The sequence below is a fragment of the Balearica regulorum genome, chromosome 1, assembly GCF_011004875.1.
Source record: "Balearica regulorum gibbericeps isolate bBalReg1 chromosome 1, bBalReg1.pri, whole genome shotgun sequence".
Classification (NCBI taxonomy): Eukaryota; Metazoa; Chordata; class Aves; order Gruiformes; family Gruidae; genus Balearica; species Balearica regulorum.
In genome coordinates this window covers 14,328,231-14,348,879 of record NC_046184.1, presented here as the reverse complement: position 1 = coordinate 14,348,879, position 20,649 = coordinate 14,328,231, and the positions used below count along the sequence as shown (strand labels likewise).

Genomic DNA, 20,649 nt, shown 5'->3' with positions numbered 1-20,649 from the left:
GTTGTGTGTCACTGAGCAAGGAAGACATGCACACAGGCCTAGGAGTTTGACCAAAAAAAGAGGCTGATTAAGCTATTCCACACCCCTAGCTCCAGAGCAGACTTCCAAATCTCTGAATACTCTGTTAATTAATAGGAATGGCATTGGATAGTCTTCTTTCAAAACAAACATCCTGATATTCCATATATATCTTTCTGGGTTTAAATGTTTGTGCTGAAATAAACAAGATTTTTTTTGTTTGTTTGTTTTAAATTCTAGTTTTAAAAAGGGTTGAGGTATCCATTGTCTTAATTAGATCAAATATATTTGTTTGCAGGAGGAAAGGTGGTGCTCTAGGTATGTCTAGTCACACTATGCTCTAGGGTGCAAATGGCAGACTGAAATTGCTATGACCTTATATTGTACAAAATTATACAGATACAGTGCTTCTGACAAGACTCTCTTGGTTTTAAATAACATATAGTAAGGCAGTATTTGGTCTACAGGCCAAACGCAGCCTTCTAGCCAGCTGCTTTGCCTCGCAGGAGACCTTATCCACCAGATCTTCCTGGGAAGAGACAATTAGGCTTCCTCCTGCACCTTATCTGAGAGCCATTCCTGCTTCTCTGTGGGTGGAAGAAGGAATGTGAGCGGGGGGGAGAGGTGAGGAAAGCGGAGCAGGGTGCACAAAACCTGTCAACCGGCTCTCTTTAGTGAGAGCGTGGGCACTCTGAGCTATGCCGATGAGGAGGCATCTGTGTAGCCATCCATAGGACTGGATCTAGCCCATGCATAGAATTGGTCTTGCTTTTTTTTGTTAATAATCACACTTCTAATTAAAATAATAATGCTTAGATACAATCCTAGGGGGTCACTGGAACTGATAGGTGGTTGATTGTGGTGCTGTGAGTTGTTCGAGCAGCTGAGAATCGCTGTCAGGCAGCGATGCTGAACCTGCACCTTTCTCCATGCCAGTTCCCCGTGGCTCGGAAGTGTGGCGGGGGGTGGCAGGGAGCCAGCGTTCACTCTGAGCTGGCGTCAAAACACCAGGGGTCCTTCCTGCCTCCTAGAAGGAAAGAATTTGGTTTTGCAGGTCACTGTGAGATGCACATTAATAAAAACAACATTAATTGACCCATTAGATACCAAAGAGTAGAAACTACTTTGGTTGACTCTTTTTCGCTCTAATTTTACAGTGTTGTAATTACACATCATTACTTTCAGGAGAACAGATGAGGTTTAATCATGCTCACTGCAGAGTGCTAGAAACATCAAGAGTTCCCAATAACATAGAGGAATAGTTCAGTTCATGCCAGTTAAATGAGTCATTAAGGAAATCGGTCATCACCAGAATGACCGATGTTGTACAAACATCATGAAATGTCCTATAAAATTAAGAATGATACAAGTCATGCGAATCACTCATAAACAAGCAAAGTGTTTTGAGCACCAGCCTTTGAATAACAGTCTATAATCAGAAATTACGAGTGAAAACACACTTTATAAACTGTTTGTTACTACGTCACAGGACAAGTTTCATCCCATTGTTTTGGAAAGGGAAGGTGCACTATAACCTTCCGTGCACCTGGCCTGCTTGTGCGGCCAAGGTTTTCGTTCTGTAACCTACATTAAATGATGTAAAAATGTAGCATGTGGGAAAGATTGAAGTCCTGTTTATCTCATGGGAAAGTATTCTAATCACATTGTGGTTTTTCCTTTGGTTAAAGAAGGGACTTCAGGCCAAAAGCATTAACAGTCAAATCCACAGAACTTGGAATTGAGAATCTTTCCTAACTTCTGTCATCATACCTTTTCTGGCTAAGACATTGTATACGGAGTATGATTTTATCAAGACTGAATCTATCCTTGAACCTGCTATCATGTCAAAATCTAAAAATTTTTAAAACCTGCATGACTCATCCCCAGAAAGACACAATAGCTAATTTATGACTCCATTGACAATGCTGCTTTAATTAATTTTCTTCATTTTTTTTCTTGTTTCTCTGCTTCTCATATCTCATCTGTTTGCATTGCCTAGATTTTAATTAAAAAAACCTCTCCTCTCTAAGGAGCAATCTGAAGTGGCAAAAATAATCACTTAAAATATTACAGTCATTAAAAAATTGGCTGCGGTCAAAGCCATGCATTTTCAATTTGCCGACAAATGATATTTTCGTTTCCTTTTAAAGTGCGTTTTGTATTTGAATAGCATACGCCAGCCAGCCTGGCTATCAGAGATGCTCCTCCAGCTGGGTGGGCTGCGTGACAACTCCTTAATGGGGGAAATTGATGGCCCTCTGCTTGTGTAGAGGTGAAGGCATACTGGGCAGATTTCTTTCCATCTGCCATCAGCCCTTTGCAAGCTGGCACTGCCCAAATGCCCAGCACATTCATTCCAATGCAAGAAATGTCGCCAAAAACTAAATTGTGAGGCTACAGCTGTCTGAAAGAATCATCGGGGCCATTAGGCTCAGGAGCGATAATACGAAGAGGTGCATCAATGTTCATCTCTGATAAAAATCTAATTAAATGATGGTAAAGATGACTGTGGCTACTTTAAAGGCACAGAGGTGAACAACATTTTCATGCGAGTGTGGGGGTAAGCCTTGGGAAGATGATATGCAGCACCTCAGCCAAAAATCTGTTACACTGAGGAATTTCACACTAGTGTTTCCTGTTGATGCTTCTCCGAATGGCACAGTTGTATCATTTAGTTGCCCTCTGTTCTGCTCTCCAAGTAAAGAAATCCCACACTGTAAAACGAAGAGGTATTTATTGATTCACAAGTTCGACTGGAACAACCGGGACAGAAGCTGGTTTGGATGAACTTCAGTGCTTCTGTTTACATTCCCACTCTTTGTCTTTTGAGCTTCTGAAAATCTTCAGGGCTGTGTCCTTAGCTGCAACGGTGGCATAGACTGATCTGGCTGATGTCTGTGCTACTTCACATGTCAGGGTGAACAGGAATCTTCCAGCGGTCCCTCCCAGCCAACAGGTCATGCTGAGGGTAGCAGATGTCTCCTTACGTGGTGCTCTCATGCAAGTCTTTAAAAATAGGGAGATTGTTACGGCATGCTACGTGATGTAGGATCCCAGACCTTCCTTGGGGCCCTTAAGCCATTTAGATGCTGTGGAAAGTTGGTCAGTATTTATTTACGAAAACATAAATAGGTCCAGTTGGAAAGTATCTGCTTTACCAAATCTGATTTCCCTGCTTTTGCTGACCAATGGTTTTGAGCAGTCCTAATTGAAACCCTTCTGCATCTCAGATGATCAAGAAGCTTTCCTAAAAGCACCTACCAAAAAACCGTGAAAGCTGTAGGCAGGGGATGTAAAATGTAAGGAGTACAGAGTAGAATAAAGAGGGTGAGAGACTCTTGACAAAAGTTTGATTTTGAAACCATGCACTATGCTCTCCCATAGTCTGTGTCTTCAAATTATTAGCTAATGCCCTCATAATGTACAACAGAAAGCTCACCTGAATTAATAAGACTTGCTGGCTGTCATAGACGATGTGGCTAAGAACTGTACTCATAGACTAGAAATATTCATAGACTAGAAATATTCCTAGATAACAGCAATTTCAGCATGAAAATGTATATTTTTGTACTAGTGGTACCATTGTAGCATCAAAGAGCCCTGAGCAAGGAATGTTGTTGAGGAAAGCAATAAGGAATTGCCTGAAGGACATCATCTTCTGGGGAATTTGCCAGGTGTGGTGGGCAGAATGGGCAAGGGCATGCAAGTTTGGTCATCTCACCAGCAGATGTAGCCGCAAGCATCAGCAGTCAAGAAAAAGTGCGTGTGGGAGACGGTGGAGGCAGGTGAGGATGAGCCATGCAGGTCTTGAAAGTAGGGAAAAAACAGTGATACCATAACTATCCAGTAGGCAAACTTTAGAAACACAGAAAATTCAGAGTGAAGATTAGGTTGAAAGCAAATCTAAGCATGCTGAGATACAGGAATGCATACAGCCAATTTTCATTTTGCCCTATTCATGAAAAGCAATAGCTTAACAATTGCAGCTAGTGAATAAGAGTACTGGTAGTGCCAGATTAAATTAAACTAGTTTTTTTTCCCCTTGGGATGACCGCAGTCCTGAACCAAACTTGGCTTCTTTCCATTTGGCAACAGGCAGAGGTTGTTTATTTAGGAATCCAACAGTTTACTGATGGCAGGCTGATAGTGCCACTCCAGTTGCAGACAATGGGAAATAGCTGCTGTCATGAAGTGGCTCCGTTCACGTCCCTGCAAGTGTCCTGTGTTCTATTATGTCGGTGATTTGGGAGAAGACTTTCTTTAATGAATGTTATCAGATTTGTCAAAGGATTTATTCTCTAAATCAATTTTTCCTCACAAATTAGCTAACTTTTCAGTGTCCTAATTTGTGCAAGGACACACTAAATGTTTCATATTCTTTTAATCTCTTTTTAAATACAAAATTAAACTCCACTTTAGTTCTGGACCTACAACTGATGCTCCCATGGTAACAAGGAGAAATATCCTACAAGTTGCTGTCATTTGGCCTTTTTAGTTACAAATTTTGCATAGCAGGCTTATTTGTTATCTTATAAATCATATAAGTGCAAATACAAATGAAATATAGAAAAAATTTTGAATCTTAAATTTGTAAGAGAGAACTCTGTATCTACACAGAGAGATCTGCAATATGGGAGAACTTAATCCAGTTAGTCTCAAAACACTGTACAAGTTCATTCCACATTTTTTATCACTTCAGAATGATGAAAAAATAAGACCTGTAAAATTCAGCCCTTAAGTACTGGAAGTATATAGACTACCACTGCAAGCGTAAAGCCTTTAATTGGGGACAGAGGCAGCACAATATGTAAATTATACTTTAGTTCTTCTTTTCTAAAGGCTTGGATTCAAACCCTGGGTTGAACCCAAGAGAAAATGAGTCTGATGGTTTCAATTCAGTCTCTAATCTGTTCAAACCTTATTACAAAACCACAAAATAATCCAAGACAGCAACATCCTGGATGTTGAACCAGGCTGACAAGGTAGTTGGGGGTGATTACGGTGAGGGACCATCTCCTGTGGACCTTCTTTTGGTCCTGGAAAATTTGGCTGAGTGCTCTTTGAGGTTATTCACCCCTCAGCAGCCCATCGGATGAAGAAGAAAAAAAAGAAAAAAAAGGCAGTAAAAGCAGCAACAGATACCAACTGCTTGGAAAATAAAAATAAAAATATGGAAGCTCATTGTGAACTGGGGATTTGATGAATATACAGGTGAGGGAAATGTGGCAGGTAGGAGAGGATGAGATCATGAGCAGAGGAGCCCTGGTCCTTGCTGGGGCAGCACGGCTCATGCAGGTGGGGCTTGTCCTCACCTGCCTCTCCCATGGACAAGTGTCCAGGGTCCCAAATGGTGACACTGGGGCAAAAATGTACCAGAAAATGCTGGCCCTCCCTCAGAACTTTAAAAGCCATAGATGTGTTTTGAGCATCTTTCTTATCTCTTTAGAGGTAATGAGCTTCTATTACTGGTTTCATAGGTATGTGGAATAACAGAAGGAGTTAAACCCCAGTCTGAACTTTTCTTCTGCGTAGCTGTTACACATGAGATTCAAGCTAACATGAACAGAGGTTGATTTGAGCCATATGTTGTGTGGGTCATTAACACATAAGATACGCATAAAATACATATTCATAGATACTGTGTAGCTGCCTATAAAAGCATAGAGGTAGTTTTATAGAACTAATGAAATAAATTATGCTTCTGTATCCTTTTGAGCTTTCATAAAGGGTTGATCATACACCACTGTAAAAATAATTACATATTCACCCTTTTGCCAAACTGCCCATTTATTTATCTTGACACCCTAAATGGAAACTCCATCAGACATACTTAAAGTAAATATTCCATTAGACAGCAGAAGGACATACAAACGTTAAGTGATAATGGGGCTGTATCTGGTTTGTGTTTATTTTAATAGGTGGCTTTCATCAGGCAGGAGATTACTCATTACATGCCCCACTATCAAGTATATACTTGCATATAACTTAGCACCTGAGAAATAAGTAAGGTTTATAACGGATTTTCCAAAGCTTGTATGCAATTGTAATAACTAGCTCAGTAGGATCTATGTGTCTGTTTGTTTCCTAAGAGATGAAGGGTTACGTATAAATCTGAATTAAGTTCTAGTCTGAATTTTTATTTTCAGTGTATTTACTTGACTGCCTGCAGATAATAGGACTTTTGTGGCAGATTGATTGACAGATAAAGGACACTTCATTTCTGTGCAGCAAATGAAGAAAATTCTGAAAAGCAAGAAGCAAAATAAACAAATTATTCTTAAAATTCTGATCTTAGCAATACCTGCAAGCATGAAGGATAAAATCAGTGAACAAAAGCCATTTCTCAGTCAATTATAAATAGCTGCTTAGTACAAACAGTGTTTTTCAAAAAGAAGTAAAATACAAAAGTGTTTCATTCATTTCCACTAGTTATAAAATATTTTAAGTGTAAATTATTCTGTGTTTTCAGTGGCAGCAGCCGCATACATGGGCACTGTGTATATGGTGCATTAACAGAGTAAGAAGACTTATGGCAAAATCTATTTAATTTCTGTGTTAAATTATCAACAGTTCAGAATCTCTCTATTGCTTTGACCTTTCTTTGGAAGAAAAATACTTTAACAGCAATTTGTTTATTTTAGCAGTTGAAACAGTCTTTACATTTTTATAATGTGTTTATTTCTTTAAGTGATATTTAGTCAGTGTTAATAAACATAGAGCTGTTGTCATTCAACTACAGACCAGAAAGTCTCTATACAAAAATCAGGCTTCAATTACTCTGATTTTGTCCTAACAATGTGTAGGCACCTCTAGAAATGTGGTCACAAATTACATTCCTCAATATAAATTAATTGCTAAGTTATGGGCAACCAGACTTGAAAGGCATCAACAAAAGAATTTCAGCTATGTCTTTTTGTGCCTTGATAAATGAAGGAAGAGTTACAGAATCTGACAAAATGTGTTATTCTGTAGTCTGCTTATAAAATCCCACAGACAAAGATGTACTGGGCAGTTTTCATTTCTTGCCACATCTTTCTCTTTGTTAAAAATGTAATTATTCACATATGTGGCACTACCATGACCTTTTTAAACTCAGAAGAGGTGATTGTCACAGTTTCCCTCGGTGCGTTATGAAGGGGTTCAGAAACAAGAGGGCACCACATAGACGATACTGAAAAGGTCACTGCAATTTGGCATTATTATATCTCTTTTACAGTTGTTGAACTGTGGGTAAGAATGCAGAATTATTCTAATTAATCATTTCTTATTTCAGCTTTCACTTTTAATGCAACCAACATTTCCTCCCAAAAAAGTGTTTGAGCTAATTATTACTTTTATCAGTATTTGTTTTAATATGTGCAATTCAATAAAATTCCAAGTTCTCAGTTTGCATTAAGGCCAGGTAGATCTTCTTTAGAAGCTTACCGTATCTGCTTCAGACACACAGGTTTTACAGACTTTTACCATTTTATCATCAGCCACACAAGAGGGCAAAAGTAGGGTGGGAGAAAGAAGAAAATCTGTACTGTAACCCCCGAGTGCTCCTCACAGACAGCTTCTTCCAGGTCGATACTTCTGGAGAGTCATGGTAGTCAGGACATGTTGGGGCAGACACGTGGCTTCACTGGGTGCTGCTGAGGTGGTATAAACAGAAATGCAATAGGAAAAGGAGATGCATTGAGTGTGGGGGCAGCCTCAGGGCCCCTGAGACTGCCGTATCACAAGACCTAGTTGCCTATAGGGCTATTTGTTATGCTATTCAAATTAAATATGGCAAATATAGCCTTTTCACTTGTACAGTTCAGGCCCAAAGTTTATTGTATGGCAATATATAGCAATTTTACACACAAACACCTCTTATGGCAAAAATTCAGGCATAGAAATCTGACGTGTTTCACAGCAAGAAACTCTTATGCAGACAAAATACCCATAGCAATATTTGATATACTACTGAAGTTATTTGTACACACAGTTGTGTGTGTGCCAGACATAATGGCAATACTTCAAAATAGAAATAAACACCCAAAGGCATGGTACATGTCTTTTCTACACAAACACAGTTTTACAATGGTCTGTAGTGCATTTGTAGGGAAGCAGGTACAAGATTAGGACATGATCATCATTGAAGGCAGGCCAATAAAGATAAAAGACGACTGTCCGGTTTTTTATTTTTATTTTTGTTTCAGGCATTGGTGAGTCATTAGTTAACATACAACTTGCTCTGAGCTCTGACGATGTGTGAGCAGGACACCTTACAAACCCTATGTAATGTCACCTCCCCTGTGCTCCTTTTGTCCACAGCATAGCTGCCAGTCAGATGGAAACTCCATCTACTTCCATGGGACAGAAGGCAGCGAGTTCAATTTCGCCACAACCCGGGACGTGGACCTTTCCACGGAGGATGCCCAGGAGCAGTGGGCAGAAGAGTTTGAGAGCCAGCCCAAAGGGTGAGTACGCCTCACCTGTGTATGGCCGTAAGACTAGAATAAATAGCAATACAGTAAATAACAGGCGATTGTGGATTTTAGGAAGGAACAAGTTTGGAAAGTCCAGGAGAAACAGTCTGTCTCCAGACCATCCTGTCACCAAAGCTTTTAATGAAAAATCATGCTTGTGAATTATATAGTCATTCTGAAGAAACACGCAATGTTGATCTGTTTCTTTCATTCTGTCACAGCTGAGCACTGTTAACAAACTCATATCCATGTGAAATCAAATTTCTTGAGAAATTCACCCCCCCCCCGTGGAGCCCTGCTGTGAGCCATGCTTTCCCATGAGAGAGCTCCTGCTTGTGCCGGAGGAGAAGGAGGTGGAGGCAGGAGAGCTGAAGCAGCAGCCTGCTCCCACCTTCCAGCACCAAGGACATGGCCATGCCTGCCCTGCAAGAGCCGAGGATCTGGCTGATAATTTCCTGTTTTTACTTTATATATACATACATATATATATATTTGGATTCAAAGAGTACCTGTAAAGCCAGATCCAGCAGCGACTGCTGCAAGGACACAGAAAATAGAGAAACCATCTAGGACAGCAAAATTACTACTCTTACCAAAACATAGAAGTATTGGTATATATATGGTATAGAAGTATCATTTAATATACCTCAGTGTATAAATTCTGACAAAAAGAAAATAACCAACAATGTGGTCTTGATTCTTTTATATTTAAAAATAATTTCATTAGTTGCTGTAACCCCAGGGCAATGAGAAACATACACTGTTAATTTATGGGTCTCTACTGAATGTTGATTTTAACCTACAAAGTGCTTCAGATCATTAGCAGCTGATTCAAATGATGCCTATGCTGTGCTGAAGGTAAAGAGCACCTTTTACGAAATACTTGCTAATAAGAACACAGTTTATATCGGGCTTACAGCAAAAATATTCACTGTGAACTCTGTCCCCATTTGAATCATCAACCTATGGCACAGCAGGTGCTGTTTCAGACAAAGGAAAGAAAATGAGTACATGTGTGTTGTGTGGTAGGTGAACATGCGGAATACGTTTGGGATGTTCTCTTAGTCTCGTTTCCATCTTGAAAAAACAGGATGGGAGTGTTACCTGGGGACATCTGCCCTGTCTGTAGATCCTGACCCTGCTGGACCAGGTGTTTAGCTGAGCTAAGTTGGGCCAGATCCCTCATCGTCAGCTGTTCTTATCAGGGTACCTCCTTCTTAGATAATGAGTAAACTTTTAAAAATTAATTACAGTAGTAAATGCTGCAGTGAGTAGAAATACGGAAATAAAATGCTTATACCATACCCTGGTTAGCAAAAGCACAATTTCTTCCAAATTAGGAATGTTACGTTTTCACTGTCACACAGTACCTAGCTCCAGCGTGCAGGTGCCACCGCTCAGCTAGGAGCGAGGCAGGACGCAGCCCCAGATGCACTTTGCACTCTCATCCTGCGTGAGGTCCCAGGAACCAGGTCCTGATCTGCCCCCCTGCATGTAAAATCTCGGTGGTGCTGCAGCCTGCCCTAGCAGGGGGGAACTCTGTTTCCCGAGGCACTAAGTAGCCAGCCCAAGGCTTCACAATGTTCTCCTTTTTTTTGCTTTTCAAATTTTGTTCTATATTAGAAACTTCCTTCTCTTGATTGTTGCTATAAGAATGGGAGTTTAAATTGCATGCAGCCATGAATACACACTGAACTTGGGTGGTACTATGGAATATATCCCCATCGTATAAAATTGTCACCACCGCTGTCTTTGCAACATTTCTGTGGGCCTTTACTTTGGGAATTGTACACAGCTGCAAATAGGTGAGCTTCCTTAATTCCTTGTTAGAGAAAAATGAATGTTATTTGAACTATATTTGAAATATTGTTTTACTGTACTCAAATAGTCACAGAAACACTTTATACCTGAGACAGCTCGCAGGAAGTTCTCGGGCTTCCCTTTGTAACATCACCTGGAGCCTGTCATCTCTCAATCATAGAATCATAGAATCAAAGAATCACAGAATGGTTTGAGTGGGAAGAGACCTCAAAGATCATCTAGTCCCACCCCCCTGCCATGGGCAGGGACACCCTCACTAGACCAGGTTGCCCAAAGCCCCATCCAACCTGGCCTTGAACACTTCCAGGGAGGGGACATCCACAGCTTCTCTGGGAAACCTGTTCCAGTGCCTCGCCACCCTCATAGTGAAGAATTTTTTCCTAATATCTAATCTAAATCTACCCTCCTTCAGCTTAAGGCCATTATCTGCCCTTGTAAACAGTTCTCAAAGGAAAGGCAAAAGCATCTCTCAAAAAGGAGAGCAAAAGGAAGCTCACATGTAGGGGTCACCACCACCTTCCTCTGCGCCAAATGTTCTCAGAGGTGAGACATCTGAAAGGGCTCAACAGTGAGTGCAGAGCAGCTTATCATTAGTTTTAAAAAACAGTTGCTCAGTATTTTTTGTATGTCCCACCTAAAGCAGTAGGCTACATGGATAGGGATTGCTGTTAGTACCACGCATCTTCCCATTGTCATTCTGTTTCTCTTTAATTGCATAAATTAGGGCCTGATCCTAAAAGTGGACAGATCCTCACATCAGGCTGCCTCTGGTCTCTCTAGCAGAGACATTGCTACTCCATGCCCAGTAGATCTAGTTTAGATCCAAATATCATTCTATCACCTGTTTTGTAAAGAAGAATTTCAAGAGTCACGTGAGGGATAAATGAATTCAAATGTAATGTTAAATCAAGAATGTCTACATCTCTGTCATGCCATCACCCAGGTTCCTTCTCCATTTATCCTTACAGACAGTGTCTTGATGTATTTCTATTAAAGTGCCAGGTTTTTTAATGTTGTAGAATGTTCTGGTTTTCATTTCTAATGCTGCCTAAAAGGAGAGGATCCCTGGAAACATCCATGATCTGCATCATTCATGACCCTGAGTTGTTTTGTGGGTCAGTACAGAGAGTGTTTTAATTGAGCTAAATAGAGCATATAAAAGATCAATGGAGCATTGTGAGATTTGGTCGTGTAAGTTAAAGCAGGCACAACTGTTTAATTCTGTACTTGTCTTCAGCCCAAGAGACCCATTTTCAAAATTGTATTTTGATTATATTGCACATTACCTTTAAAAAGGCTGCACAACAGAATTAGGGTTAGGTTAAACTGTGCTTCCATTAAAATATCTGTATTTATATCATAAAGCTTTTCAGCGGTGCTAAGCTCACTAATTCCTGTGTAAATGACTGACAGTTTTAAAGCAGGATTTCCAACCAGGCACGTTGCTGCTCTGTCGCAGCTTAGTTCAATATGGAAACCGGCAGCTTTTAAGGAGATCCTAGAAATACATTTTGAAATAGTTGGAATGGTTAAACTGATAAATAGACTGTTACATTCTTGAAATGACAGGTTTTGAAATTGTTATATGGCACATCGCTGCTAGAGGTTGTTTCTGCTGGAAGGGGACAGGAAGAGGCTTTGCCTTCCCACACAGGTTTCTGAACTTCAATGTTTTCTCATTCATCCTGAATCACGCTGGCTACTTAAATGATTGGATTACCAGGATTTAATGATTCTAAATAACTTCATTGCTTTATCAGCCTTATAATTTTAAAATGCTTTATTATGAATTAATTGACTTCAACATGAATAAATAATGTATCAGACCAAAATAATATACAAGTTTTCAACAGTTTCTAATCTTTCAAAATATTTTAATCGAGTTTTGAAGAAACCAACACTTTCATGATGAAAACATATTTTCAATACAAATATTTAATTGAAAAATTCTGCAACAGCTCTTTTAATTATCACTGAATAAAAATAAGATAAAATGTTGTATAGAAAAACCGAGAAAGATCGTATCATCACATATTAGAAACACAGCAGTCTTTTTTCGTACTCTGTTCATGTGTTAGCTAAAAACTGTTACCCTGAATGCTCAAAAAGATGAAAAGAAAGCATTTTCAGCTATTACCTACATATTTAATGAGTGTATAGGAGATATGGTGGACATGTGCCTTTTGAAGTTTCATTGATCTATAAACCTTAGATTATACAAAATGAAACAGAATGCAATTATATTTTAAACATTTTTATGCCAGAAAAATAATGACAATGATAGAACAACACGATGCTGAATATTTGGTAATACAGTCATTAAAAGCCTTTTTTTTTTAGTAACTTATGCATTTCTGCCTATCTATTTAAAATATTTACATTTACTTTGCTTTATTTGAGTCAACTGAGTTTAAAAGTTGGTGCTGAATATGTAAGTCATGTCATAAGAATCACATTTGAAACACTGCATTTTGTTGTCCTCTGTAAGAGTAGAAGCAGCTACTTTTGTATGTACAAATGAACTCCCAGAACATGTTTTGTACAAGTTTATCAGTAACGCACCTCTGCACACTCTCCGCCCACTGTTGATGTCTCCAGGTGGGACATACTTGGAGCCGTCACTGGTACTGAATGTGGGACACTGGAATCTGGCTCAGCTATGGTATTTCTCAGAGATGGAGAAAGAAAAATATGCACTCCATACATGGACACTACAGGTTACGGGAACTTAAGATTTTATTTCAGTATGGGTGAGTATATATTCCTAATGTAATACAAAATGTGAAGCATGTGAGATTTAGATTGTGCAGTGTGCACAGAACTGTTTTAAATACTCCTCAGAAGAGGATAGCTCTGATTCATGACTGTGGTGTCCATGAGGGTGTAAGACTGACCACTCTCAGTCAGACCAAGAGTCCACCCTTCTGGATGCCCACACAGGTGTACAAACACGGGCATATAAATAGGCCTCCCAAAAATATTCTTCCAGATGGCACTGACTTGCAGATGAAAATCTTTCTGAACGAGACAGGGCATCCTGGGTTTAGTGCCCTTGGTGGGCATTTCTCCCATGGATTTATCCAGACATTTTTTTTGGATGATAAAAATATTTAGCTCCAGGTTAAAACACTTTAATATAGAAGTTACATGAAGGTTTGTCCATGTCAGGTCAGTGTCTAAACTTCCCTTATAGTTAGAGGACGTGTGTTCAGTACTGTTGCTGGAAAAACCCATTCAGCTCACCATGAGATATCTGTGCTAGACCAGCTGAGCAGCTGCCTGGACTGACAGCATGGGTTGGATCTCTCTTGATATAAAGGAAGCTTAAACACCTGGTGCATACATAGGTGTGGGATCACTCTGGTTCAGTCCTCAGGCAGGGTTCGTAACACAAGCACAGGTTGTTGTTGCCACTTGAGGTGTCCAAGCATATCTGAGACATCAGCACAAGGCTGGCGGGTATAACCCGGGGGAGAGTCACAGCCTGCTGGAATAGCAGGTAGGTGAGGCAGGCCCCTCCACAGTGCCTAAAATGATCCTTGGTACTAGTGTTCAATCAACTGAACCTGCCTGTTGTGCCCACAAGATCCTGTAACATCTCCATAGCTTAACAATTCTTCACATGAAGAAGCATCTTCTTGTTTTGTATCTTCTAAATTCTCTCAATGCCCCTTACTCCCTTATTAGAAGAGATAGTCATATCTTTGTTATCCTTGACACACCACAGAGGACTGTTATATCCTCCTGCAGTCGTATCCATGTAGACTCTTGGTGTTAATCCACCAGAGTCAACAGAGTTGCACCTGAGGATAAGATACGAGTAGTGCAGAGGTAGGACAGCCTTACCTGGCTGAACCCATAGAACAGTTTCTGTTCAAAAGCTCTTACTACACTGATAAACATTTTCCTCTGCTAATGTATTGGCCCAGGGTGAGATTCACACAGTATGCTATAGTGTGCTACAGTCTTGGAGGAGGTATGGCCTACATGTGTCATCACTAGTGAAAGCACTGATGTGGTGTTAGCATTCACTGTGGACCTTCCCTGCTGGAACAAAGTGCAACCTCAGTCATTTACGAGGGCTAAGAAAGCAGCCAAGAGCAAACCTGTCCTGCCGCTCCCCTCCCCGCTGTTGCTGTCAGTGCAGCTGCATTAGTTCGATGTTGCAACAGACCAAAATCCCTATGAACATCGTGGTTATCATTCAGTAACTCGGTGTTTTTCCAGAACTTTTATTGTGCACATAAAGGAAATTGCATGAGGTTATTCTCTCAACACCAGATTTAGAGGAGGTGAGGATTTTTGCTTAAAAGTAGAGAATAATAGAATAATAAAGGAGGAAGCAGAGACTAAACTTGTGACCTCCACAAGCAACCTTCTGCATCAACAAGAAAAAAACACCCTTTATTTAATGAGTGGAAGACCTCATGTTGTCCTAAATTGTCGCACATCTCCTCTGTGTTACATGAATTACCAATAAAGCACAGGAAAAAGAGGATGCTTTTTCCCAGTTCTTCCAAGCATTACAACACCTGCAAGAGAAACAGGAAAGAAATTTGCTCAACCTTCTGAACTTAGGGGAGAAGTTGTCAGCACATGCAGGCACAGAGGATAGTGCCATATTGCTTGAAAAATGTATTCTGTAAGTACTTGTAAATTAAATAAATAATAATTTAAACATTCAGGCAAGCAGAGGATTTGAAAGGACACATGGATGTTCCTTATTTCAGTATAATAGACATCAAAGATGTCTATTATCTTACCTAGTTCTCTGGGATGCTTTGCCTAGTCCATTCTAAGAACTGGCCACCTGTAGTGAAACAAGCAGATAAAGTGTTTCACATATGCAACCTTTCTACTTTACAGGCTTTTCAAAGAAGCTTCCTCATCCTGGTTTTTTTCTGGGTTTTGTTTTGGGGGTTTTTTTAAATACCTGCAGTACCCATACTGTACAGGGAAATGATATTCTTCTGTTTCAATTACAGCTACTTTGAAGAACTTTTTTCCAGAATACCAAACTGATGTCCATCTTGTAACTATAATGCAGAGCTTAATGCTCATATTTGCCATCTGCTCTTTCGGAGAAGGTTAATAAGTGTTTTGGGTTCTACTGATACAAGGATATTTCACATGTTGCCCCATTCCAATGAGGCAACAACGTCACACATGTTTTGCGTGATACAATAGACTCCACCCATCCCTTTTAGGATATGGTGTAGACAGTAGAAGCAGCAGCACAATAAATAAGCAGTTGTCTTTGTTTCCTACTAACAGCAAATTCTCAGCTGCCAAACTATCAGCTGAGAAGTATTTTAGAGGTCCTCACATATGATGTGTGTGGCTGCATGGAGTATGAGTACTAAATAACAGTTTACTGAAGAGAACTCAAAAAGCAGAACATTTCTATGTAAATAGGATTTAAAACATACAGATAGGAGTGTTGCTTTGGGCACAGCATCTTCTATTAAAATTGTTTTGATAAGCTGAAGAAGAGAGGTACTTGGGGTTTTCATAATTGTCAACCCCCTCGATCTCTGGCATGGTGTATCTGATCAAATAGTTCTTACACACTGTGTCCTTAGGGCTGGTGTTCTTTTCTTTCATATCCTAAGTTAAATAGCAGCCGGTTGTAATTATTTTCATAATTATATCTGCATAATATGATTCCACTTTCCAATAACAAGGGCTTCAATTAATTTTTTTCTCCCTCAAATGTGTGTTGTACAGGGGGAACTTGTGATTCTGGAGAATCCCATGAAAATGATGTCATGCTTTATGCCAAGATTGAAGGCAGGAGGGAACACATACCTCTTGATACCCTGACCTATGCTGCTTACAAGGTAAATCGTCTTCAACGAAGTAGGTGGATGGGATGGATAGATCAATCTATTTTCAAGCCATCACAACAATGTTGAATTCCACAGGGACGGTCAAACACAACCTTCCCAAGCACATAAATCACGCGCAGATCTCACGGCGATAGGGTGCCTTTGCAGCACGGCTCTGCAGTTATTGCCGGTTACTCCACCCCAGAGCAGGACTGCGGTGTTGGCCAGTGCTAGGATAACAGGCAAATGGGCAATGGGAAAAAAATTTCAGCCATCAGCTGAAAACTTTAGTGATAATGTCTCCTCACAAATAATTACTCTTGTCTCCCCTCAAGCTCCTGCTAGCCATGGTTTGATACTCAGGAGCTAGGTCCTGAGAGGGTCAGTCGTGGTGGGATCAGTGGCTGGGAGGAGAGTGACTCAGCAGTGCCTGGATGTCTTTCCTGTGCCTGGTGCAGGGAATTTCACATTTTACACTTTCCTTTTCCATTTTAAATATGGTTGTGTGCCTTCTTAGAGGGTCTGCAGTGATGCGGGTGTGAACTCAGCCATAGGATGTGGTTGCTGGCAGTGTGCACAGGCAGCTTCTCCTCTGCCCATAGCGCAGCCTCCTTCCAACCACGTCTGCCACCCTCAGGCAGGACCACAAGGACCTCAAGCTTACTGCCAGGATCCTTCCTGTCTAGGGCACGGAAGCACTTACACCATGTCTACCAGGAGTAACCCAGCCCTGAGGTTTCCTTCACTCTGCTGCCGTGAAAAAGACAGCAAAAAATGAAATGTAATACACATACACGTGGATGCGCTAGAGATTCAAACGCAGTGTGCTTACACAGTGTGTGGGAAACGTGGTGGTAAAGATGCAGGTGGTTTCAGGCACAGGTCTGTGTGCATTTTCACTGTAACTTTAACATTCAGAGAGCAAATGTTTACAGCAGGGTTTGGCCTGCGTTTGGTTGAGTCACTTGCATTGTTTCATTGTGCGTGGCTTCCCTCCTCGCCTGCTTCTCTGTGAAAGACGGGGTAGAACTTTTTTTACAACTAAGGAAACTGTAATTGTAAAATAATAAAAAATTAATTGGGGAACTCGGGGAGAGATAGGATCTGAAATTACACTGACTGCATTGTGGAGTTTATTTTAAAACGGGCAGTTTTAAAGCTGACATCCTCTTTTGACATAATAAAATTACGTTGCTTTAGGACAAAGGCTAAGCTTTGTAAAGCAGTGCTTTCATTTATTTCAACAACATAACATCCTCCCTACATACGCCTGTGAACTCCCACTGTTACTCCATTCTCACATATTCAGACTAGACATGCCACTGCCCTGCATTTGCTTCTGTGAGCTGAAAGGCTGCAGGATAAATATCATCTTCCATTACCAACTGAGCACTGACAAAATAAACTGGTATTTTTCAGAGCACAGAAGGTGTAGTCTTTTCTACAGTGTCTTTACAACCAAACCCATCCCACTAAGGTGATAAGCAGCACTGGTATCCTGAGCGTTAACAGCTATGCACGTAATATAAAATGCTTTTATTTGGGGTCTGGTGTGGAAAAAGGTGGCTAAGAAAAGTTAACAGAAATGAAGCAAGGAGAGAGAAAAGCACATTTGGTTGAACACATGTGAAGCTGCTTTTCTATTTTAAATAGTATTTTTCCATGTGATCTTTATGAATATTATTTGGTTTATTTAAGCCTGATTTAATTTCTTTTAAAGGTTCCATCTTTGGTTTCTGTTGTCATTAGTCCGGACCTGCAGACTCTGGCAACCAAGTTTTGCCTGAAGCAAAAGAATCACCAAGTCCACAACAGGAATGTCTGGGCTGTGGATTACTTCCACGTCCTTCCAGTGCTCCCTTCCACAGTCACTCACATGATCCAGTTTTCCATCAATTTGGGTTGTGGAACGTATCAACCTGGTAACAGGTACAACAGGCCAGAATTCTCTTATTTGTTTTCTAGTACATTTTGGTTTATAGGGTCTATATGAGTATTTGAATTGTTTTTATTGGAAAGAATGAAGCCAATCAATAATGACAAATAAAAGCTGCTCGAAAGCTAGTGTTTCTCCTGATCTCCACAGGCCCAGGTTTATATACCTCATATGCAACAAGAAGTCTATTAAACAGCTTTCCAGGTCAAAACTTGCTTTTCTTAGTCTATTATTCTGAAATATGCTAATGATTTCAGAAAACGTTTGCTTCAGTTTCTAATGGATATGAGATTTACATCTTAATATACAAAATACATCCCCCTGTGTAAGGGGGAAGGTACTAAAGGCAACAACAGAAACCTACCACAAGCATAACTAATTCTTGTAAGACTGGTGATAAATGGCCATCGCCTTGTTGATCACCAATGCGACGACCTCACTGCCTGTACGTTGACCACAGAGCTCTGTTGCTGTCTTCACCTCATTGGGACATTCAACATGATTTTTTCCATGGAGTTAAGGGGGAGGGAAAGGGAAAGGAATCATTTGCTGCTCCATATTTTGTAGAATATTAGAAATGTTGGTTGGAAGGGACCTTCAGAGGTCATTTAGTGAAACCTGCTGCTGCAGGTGGGATCATTGCCAGCATAGATCAGGTCAGCCACAGCTTTGCCTATCCATGACTTGAAAACCCCCATGGACAGAGACTGTGCTACCTCTCTGGCTGACCTGCTCAAGTGAAAAAAGTGTTTCCTAATGTCCAGTACAAAACTCTGAAGCTGTGTCTTTATGCCATTGCCCTTTCTACTGTGCTTGCCAGTGCTGAGGAGAGTTTGGCTCTGCCTCCCTTGTGAGTTCCCTCTGCACCACCGCAGGCTGCCATGGCTCACCCCTCCTCACCAGGCTGAGCAAGCCGGCCCTCCAGCCCCTCCTCGCTCGGTGCTCGAGGCAATGGACATCTTGGTCACCCTCTGCTTCACCTCTCCAGTTTCTTAACATCCTTCTCTGAATAGGGGACTCAAACCCAAACTGTCCGCTGTCCCTTTTTCCTTATGTACATGTGAGACTGTTTATCCTGATATTTTATGAGCATTAAGTTGCTTTATATTTTTTCCAGAGTCAAGAGTTTAAAGTAAGAGACTGTAAATCCTTTCACATCCACATTCTGTGGCATCTACTTCTGACTGGGAAGAGCTGCATGAGCACTGACAGTCCTGTCAGCCATGCAGGGCAGCAGAATTCCAGGGGCAGCAAGAGTCAAGGCATTGCACTTATATTTGATAGGAAGGGAAGGCAGCAACATTTTTCTACATGGAAAGTGAAAACTTTGCCTGTAAACACTCCTGGCCTGTAAACATGGGTTATATAAAGTCTCTGTCTCAGTCTGTTATCTAATGGGGATTAGTATGTACCTTGAAAGATTAATATTCTTCCTTCACGTAAACTATTTCTGAAGCAGAAGTGAGCTTCTTCAAAAGAAGCACAAGGTCTCCGTTACCCCTATTTGTATTTTCCAAATACAGCAGCATTTCCCATCTCCTGGTCTACAGCATTATTCATAATGCTTTCATTACTGCAAATGTGAGAGATTCACACAAAATATATGCAGAAAATATGACCCTCCGAAGTGTCACTACAGTTAAATCTGAAATAAATTAGTCACAATCGCCATAAACCATTTTAATACACATTTATAATATCACAGTGATGGTACATTTAAAAGAAGTAATATTGTCAGCAATTTATAATGAAAAGGAAAAGTTATAATCCAATAATTTAGTATTGAGGTGATGAATTATGACTTTTATAATGTTCCATTGGCATTACTTAAAATAAAACAGACTATTACAAGCTAATTATATGGAGGAAATTAGTATTTCACTAAAATACTAAATCCTTAATAAATCAAGCACTTTATATATTACTTTTTCAAGGTCCTCAGAATGTAAAAGATCTAAGGATTTCCTTCCACTCCTAGATTGTAAACAGTGGGTTTTTAAATACGCAGTGGAACAGGGAAGGAAAAAAAATCTAGTAATAGCTTTTTGAAACTGAACTAATCAATGAACTTTTGGGATAATGGGTTTAATAACTCATTGTCATGGATTCAGTGGATGGTCTCAGAGTTTTCCATTCTCTAATATCACTATCTGCACATGGATGGTTCGGTTTATGGCTAGTCAATGAAACCGGAGAACAGCGGCCTTTTTCCTGGCAAACCTGGAGTTTGTCCCTATGTCCGTGTGACTCTCAAAGTTCACCACTGAGCACTCCAGGCTCTGAGAGGTGGGACGAAGCCTCCAGAGACCACTGCGGCTGGGTAGCGCAGAGGGTCCCATGGCTCCTCGGGGCTTTGCCTGCCACGGGGGCTCTCTGAAGGGTGCACTTCCCCAGGTCCCCTCCACCCTCCGCAGTCCTTGCAGGGGGGCTGGCCCTTTTCACCTTTCCACAGTGCTCATGTGATGCTGTCTAGCTCTGATGAATCCAAGTTTTCTCATTATTTTTGAAACCATTTCTAGCCATTTAAGAGCAGCAGCATAAAAACAATAACTAGATGGTGGCCAAACAAGGACTAGGTGTTTTGACAATC

General features: G+C 40.5%; 1 protein-coding gene across 2 annotated transcripts in view; it reads left to right on the top strand.

Moving 5' to 3' along the window:
* RELN (reelin) overlaps nucleotides 1-20,649 on the top strand; it is a 297,263-nt gene that overhangs the window by 171,403 nt on the left and 105,211 nt on the right. For both annotated transcript variants that reach the window (XM_075738184.1, XM_075738246.1), the window contains exons 11-14: nucleotides 8,320-8,465; nucleotides 12,894-13,045; nucleotides 16,023-16,135; nucleotides 17,844-18,052. In XM_075738184.1, the coding sequence (XP_075594299.1) occupies nucleotides 8,320-8,465; nucleotides 12,894-13,045; nucleotides 16,023-16,135; nucleotides 17,844-18,052 (620 nt within the window). The remainder of the gene's footprint in view (nucleotides 1-8,319; nucleotides 8,466-12,893; nucleotides 13,046-16,022; nucleotides 16,136-17,843; nucleotides 18,053-20,649) is intronic.